At 45.7% G+C, this 6,260-nt stretch overlaps 1 protein-coding gene across 1 annotated transcript; it reads right to left on the minus strand.

Moving 5' to 3' along the window:
- Window positions 1-5,955: 5,955 nt before the first annotated feature.
- LACBIDRAFT_302680 (uncharacterized protein) lies at window positions 5,956-6,170 on the minus strand (the record flags this gene model as incomplete). The annotated part of the gene is made up of 2 exons (XM_001883581.1): window positions 5,956-6,078; window positions 6,126-6,170. 2 exons carry the CDS (start codon window positions 6,168-6,170, stop codon window positions 5,956-5,958), a joined length of 168 nt encoding a protein of 55 aa, XP_001883616.1.
- Window positions 6,171-6,260: the final 90 nt, after the last annotated feature.

Here is a 6,260-nt window from a genome sequence, read left to right on the forward strand (position 1 = left end):
TATACATCAATCCTGCTCGCCTACGCGACATCGAAGCAGCCCTGCGATTCCTTGGCCTTCCTCCGCTGTCACGCACTGACAGCGAGGATCAGGTCGAGTATCACCGAGCATTCAATTCTCCTGGGGGCCATTACTCTCAAGTGTCGGCAGAGCATTCAGATCTCAGGACTTCCTCCTCACGGCTTTCTTCATCGGACCTCGCAACTTCTTCCTCACGGCTCTCCTTGTCGGACCTCACGACTTCCTCGAGGCCCTCTGCATCGGAACTTACAACTTCTTCCTCACGGCTCTCAGATCTCACGGCCTCCTTCTCGCGGCTCTCCACGTCAACCAGTTCGGTTCAAATTTCCACAGCTTCATTCCCAGTTCAACGGACTCCAGCCATCCGTTCGGATCCATCGCCAAGGAAGGATCTGAAAAAATATTACGTCGTCACTGTTGGAAAGTGCACCGGGATATTCTGGGACGAGTGGTAAGCAATGTGTTCTAATTTTGATATATGGTTCACTAATATGATTTACCACAGGGATAAAGTCACACCTCTCATCCATGGGGTATCCGGCGCTCGGTATAAGGGTTTTACAACTCACACACAGGCGGCGAAGTTTTATCAGGACGCAAAGGAGAACGGTTTGGTGAGCGTTGTCAGGGATCCTGGGGATGAGGAGTTGTTCGGCCCATTGTATGACGCGATGCAGTAGTTAGTGCAGTAATTAGCACGATCCTTGCGCTCCTATCTTTGTTTTTGAATACGTATGTTTATGGACTACCAGTGACTCCAACCAACCTCAGAAATTGAAATTCAGTGTGGCATAGGAAATTTGTTATGGGTAAGAATGTCGATCTCGAACGGTGCGTGTCCAAAAATAGATATTGAAACTTGAATGCTGAGTGGCACCAACTTGACTGCAACCCAATGAATTTTTGACCTCTTCTTCAGTATCAGGGCAGAGAAAACTCGGTCAGGTTATAGTAAACATCAATTAGATTAAGGATCAACTGGGACCCGCAATTTCTGAGCGGAGCACTGAGGTTTCTGATTCAGATGGCAAGCAAGTTGAATATCCTTTGTACGTTCGCCAAGCTGCCGTTGAACCTAATACATGAAAGTAGTAGTTCTGGACTGACATTAGAAACACTGGGATTATCCAAAACCTACCAACCGGTCTATCAACCTGTTGGGGCTTTAGTAGTAAAGACCCGTTACATCGTTTTTTGAAGTTCATGGATTGGTTGTGCATCTACACAATAGTAGTAAAGATTCGGCTTCACGTTCAACAACGGATTCAATTTGAACATGTTTCCTTGAATAGATTTGGAATAGATACATTAATTTTTCATTCCCTACACGATGGCAAGGAAATCTGAATAGATAGGTTCAAAGGGCACCTAATATCGATTCTGGAATGATGTCACACGACTCGATCACATTTCATTTTCTTAACGTAAACTCAAGCCCATGACCAAACGTCCAATTTCTCCTAACACAGCACCTCCACCTAAACGCTCTCGCAAACCCGCTGGATTTCGCGTAGCTCGCCGTCCCCCGACAAACTCTCCGACTCCCTCTACCAATTCATCTCTATTCGTCACAGTTAGACAGCCAGACGAGCAACGTGTTACCCTAGAAGCTAGCAGCCGGGTGATTTCTTCTGCTCAATCTCGACAACCTTCGATTTCCGCCGAAGCCGAGCAAGGGAATGACAGCACCGTTGGTATTTCTGGTGCTGAGAATCCTGAGAATGGACCCCCACCTGAGCAAGAGCCCGTGAAGCCCAAGAGGAAAAGAAAAACAAAAAATGCAGTATTTAATTTCTATAAAATCTCTTGCCTCGTATATTCTAACTTGTCATCAGGATCATCTCGCCGAATGGCTCAAATTCAGAAACACATTTTTGGATGAACTCCTTCGACACGATGGACTGGGAGATTTTTTAGACCAGACGGAATGTCCAGATTGTAAGAAGGCGCCCGGAGTTATAAAGTGTAAGGACTGTCCAAGCGGGCGAACGTTGAAGTGCCCCGAATGTGTCGTAGCTTCCCATGCAACGTTTCCTTTACATCGTGTCGAGGTGAGCCGCATCACATGATGGCCAAACATTACTCACATGACATTGTTGGTCAGCGGTGGAACGGGGAATTTTTCGACAAGGACTCTCTCCAAAACCTTGGACTGTGCTACCAAGTTGGCCACTCTTTAGGGCCTTGTCCTTGCCCTCTCGCCGGTCCTAAAAACTTCGTTGTTTTCGATCTCACGGGCTTTCATTCCATCACGATCAAGTACTGTAACTGTGGCGCGCAACCTCTATCCAATTGGGCCCAGCTCTTGCGCGAACGATGGTTTCCCGCTACTCTTTCGCGTCCACAAACAGTCTTTACTTTTGACTGCCTCGAAACCTTTCACGAAATTACACTACAAGGGAAAACGAGCCTGTACGATTTCTATCATACGCTACTACGCCGGTCCGATAATGCCAACATCTATACCTCAATCGTGAGTCGTGTACTTCCTTCCTTCGTTTAACTTCTTTGTAAAACTGAATCACACTGTTTACTAGAACCGGTACTCAGAGATCCACCGCGTTTTTCGAATGTGGCGGAATTTGATGGCATTCAAGCGAGCCGGTCAAGGTCACGAACCAGGAGGAATCCAAGCCACGTCCAAAGGGGAGTTGACAGTGGAATGTCCGGCATGCCCCCACCCTGGCCGAAATCTCCCAGGTGATTGGGAGAAAGCTGGGTTGTTATCGTGCGTCTTTTCGTGTTTCCATTTGTCTCATGACCCTTATGACACATTCATATAGATTTCTATATATTCTCTACATTTCTATCGACGGAAACTTTAAGCTCAAAGGGCACTTCAGTCACCCACTGCCAACTGACTATTAGTCATGCAAACTCCACGTAAGTTACATGACTAAATGTCATGGACCATATCTATATTCTAGATATATATGGGTCCTAGAAAGCCCTGAAATCTAAAATATATTCTTGAGACATGGACCCTGAAATGTCACACAAAAATTATAATGTCTGTGTCACACCACCAAAATATATTTTGCAAGTGAAATGCAGTAAGGATATATTTTTGGTGAGTGGACCCTGAAATGTCACTGTCACACCTTAGAAATATATTTTTGCCCTGGCTTGGCCTTAGGATATATTTTGTGAAACAGATGTGGTAAGGATATATTTTTCTGGTCTGTAGGGGTGTCAGGGGTCCTAGTTTCAGCAAAAAACTTGTGATTTTTTTGCTGTCTGGGGTATATATTCTGGAACATTCTGCAATGATTGCTAGGGGTTTTGGCACTATGTCTGGCTTGTGCTCCCAGTATGTAGGTAGCAATAAGGGGCCTTAATAGCATCTGTAATCTACCACTTCCAACCACACCATAATTACAGTTTGCATTACAGATTCATTCATTCTCCTCTAACAAATTTGGGCATCAATGACATGTGTGATTCACCTTGAAGCTATTCAGTCCAAGATTCCTGAGTTGCTTAAGCATTATCCACTTTGACACTATGGATACAGTTCACACTATGGAATTTTTTAGCTGCTTAGAAATCCCCTTCACATCTGCCTCTACTTCAGCTCCGAGATCTCTAGTTGCATCTTATCTGCATACCCCACCAACATCTGTATTAGTCAAACCCCCACATGTGATATCAAACATCTCTCCCAATCCAGTTTCAAAAACCAGAGTTCTCTGTTGTTTCTCTCTTTCTCTGTCCAGTTGCACCTTATCTGCATACCCCACCAACATCTGTATTACTGTAGCATGACAGTTCGGTAAGGCTTCACTGTTGCACTTGGTACTTCCCTCTCCCCAAGATTCAACTCTCTTCCACTGTATTGCATTTCATTACATAAGCACTGTACATATACCTCATGTCGTACATGAGGCAGAATTCATCTTTCTTACCACCATAACCTCTGTATCACTTGATACTTAGCTCTACTAATGGTTAGATCCAGCTCTCAGAGATCAGTGGAGATTGAGAGACCTGTTTACGCAGCTAGAGCACTTTCCATTGGGACTGTCTGTGGAAATCGGGATACAAGTTCCGTGAACAGTCATGTTCTACAATCCCAGCACTTAGCTATGATTCTTGATCTCTATGAGGGTCTTCACACCTTCATTTGTGTATTTGTCAGACTCCCTACAGCTGTCCCACTACTTGTAGGACACTTATGCTCAGTAGTGTTCCACAATTACCATCCCCTGCCAGTCATACCCCTGCATGTGATATCAAACATCTCCCCACTTTCAAAAACCAGAGTTCCCAAAGTTCTTTGTTGTTTCTCTCTTTCTCTTCCTCTCTCCCTCTCCTCCTCTTCTCCTCTCCCTCCCTTCCTCTCTTTTTCTCTTGACTCATGATTGTAAATTTATGGACAACCAATTCCATTCTTCTCTAGCAACTTCTGTTCACCATGTCATAATATGGAGGCACACATATCTTTCCACTAAATCCTGGACCAAGATCTATTTCTCAACCATATCATGAATCTAGATACATAATTTTGAACTATATCATGAACATTTTAATTAGGTGCTGAAGCAAGATATATTTATCAACAATATCCTGAATTAACATACATCATCTTACAAGTATATCTTGAATTTTCCCACTACATTCTCAACCCAGATTTATTTTTTAAACTATATCCTGAACAAGGATATATCTTTCAACTATATCTTTCAACTATATCTTCAGCAATATTATATTCACAAGACATATATTTCAATTATATCCTGACCCAGGATATATATTCAACACAATATTGAGCCAGGATATATTACCAAGATATATTCTTAAGCTATATCTTGAACCAGGATATATCCTTCAACTTTATCTTGAACAAGAATATATCAGGATATATCACCAAGATATATTCTTAAGCTATATCTTGAACAAGGTTATATCTTTCACATTCTTAGACTATATCCTGAACCAGGGTATATTACTAGGATATATTACTAGGATATCTTTTATATCCTGATCTTGGTAGATGTAGATTTATCTATAGAGTCAGAAGAGAAAGGTGCATTTTATTTACTACAACTACATAGATTTACATTACTACATTAAACATTAAATAAAGGGAAGAGGGAGTGAGGGAGATGCAGTGAAGAAGAGGGGTGAGGGTGGTGGGCAATGAGAGAGAGGGAAATGGGGTGGTAAGCAATGAGAGAAGGGTGGTAGGCACTGAGGAAGGGGGTTGGTAGGCAATGAGGGAGGGGGGAAGGGGTGGTAGGCAGTGAAGGAGAGGGGTGGTAGGCAGTGAAGGAGAGGGGTAAGTGGGCAGTGAAGGAGAGGGGTAGTGGGCAGTGAGGGAGAGGGTGTGGTGGGCAGTGAGAGAGACAGTGTGAGGGTGGAGTACGGAACCTCGTCGCCGGGTGTGGGTGGTGGGCACTCATCGTCGTCGCCGTCCATCGTTTGTACCCCTCGTCGTCTGGTCGTTTGTCCGCCCTCTTCCTCGTTGTTGTCGTCGTGTGTATGCCCATGTCGTCTCGTCGTGTGTACACTCACGTCCTCGTCGTCGTCGTCGTGTGTATGCCCACGTTGTTGTCGTCGTCGTGTGTACGCCCACGTCGTCTCGTCGTTGTACGCCCACATTGTTGTCGTCGTCGTGTGTACGCCCACATCCTCGTCGTCATCGTCTGTTCGCCGTCGTCCGTCTTTCGCCCTTTGGTGTCCTCGTCACACCGTTGATTGGCGTCTGCCTACTCGGCGTCGTTTCGCGTTGTGACGTGGCCGCTGACGTGTGGCATGAGGGAGGGGTGGGTTGTCGACGTAGGGTGTGCTACCCGTCAAGGGCTGGACGGTGGGGTGTTTTGTTAGTTATGTCAGAAAGGGGGCGGGGAGGGACTTACCGGGTTGCGTGACGTGGCAGGGTGCCAAAGGGTGTCATGGTGACGTTGTGGAAGACGTGTCGTAGCAGGGTTCTTGTTAGTCAGTGGGTTGGGGACGGAGGGTGGAGGTGCTCGCAGTGATAATATGAACAGAATCGACGGACGACGAAATGTCGTCGTCCGTCGTTTGGTTGCCACGTCGCCGTTGGCGACGTGGCACCTGGTATTCTTGTCAGAAAACGAAGGGGGGGAGATGGGTACGCTCACCAAGTAGATGACGATGACGAACGGCGACATCTCGCCGTTCGTCATCTGGTTACATCTCCATCACCGTCGTTGTCGTCCATCGTCGTCATGTGGCGTCGTGGTGGTGTTGTGTCATGCTCGTGTGCGTCATGTCGT

The sequence above is a fragment of the Laccaria bicolor genome, genomic scaffold (genome assembly GCF_000143565.1).
Source record: "Laccaria bicolor S238N-H82 LACBIscaffold_21 genomic scaffold, whole genome shotgun sequence".
NCBI classification, from domain to species: Eukaryota; Fungi; Basidiomycota; class Agaricomycetes; order Agaricales; family Hydnangiaceae; genus Laccaria; species Laccaria bicolor.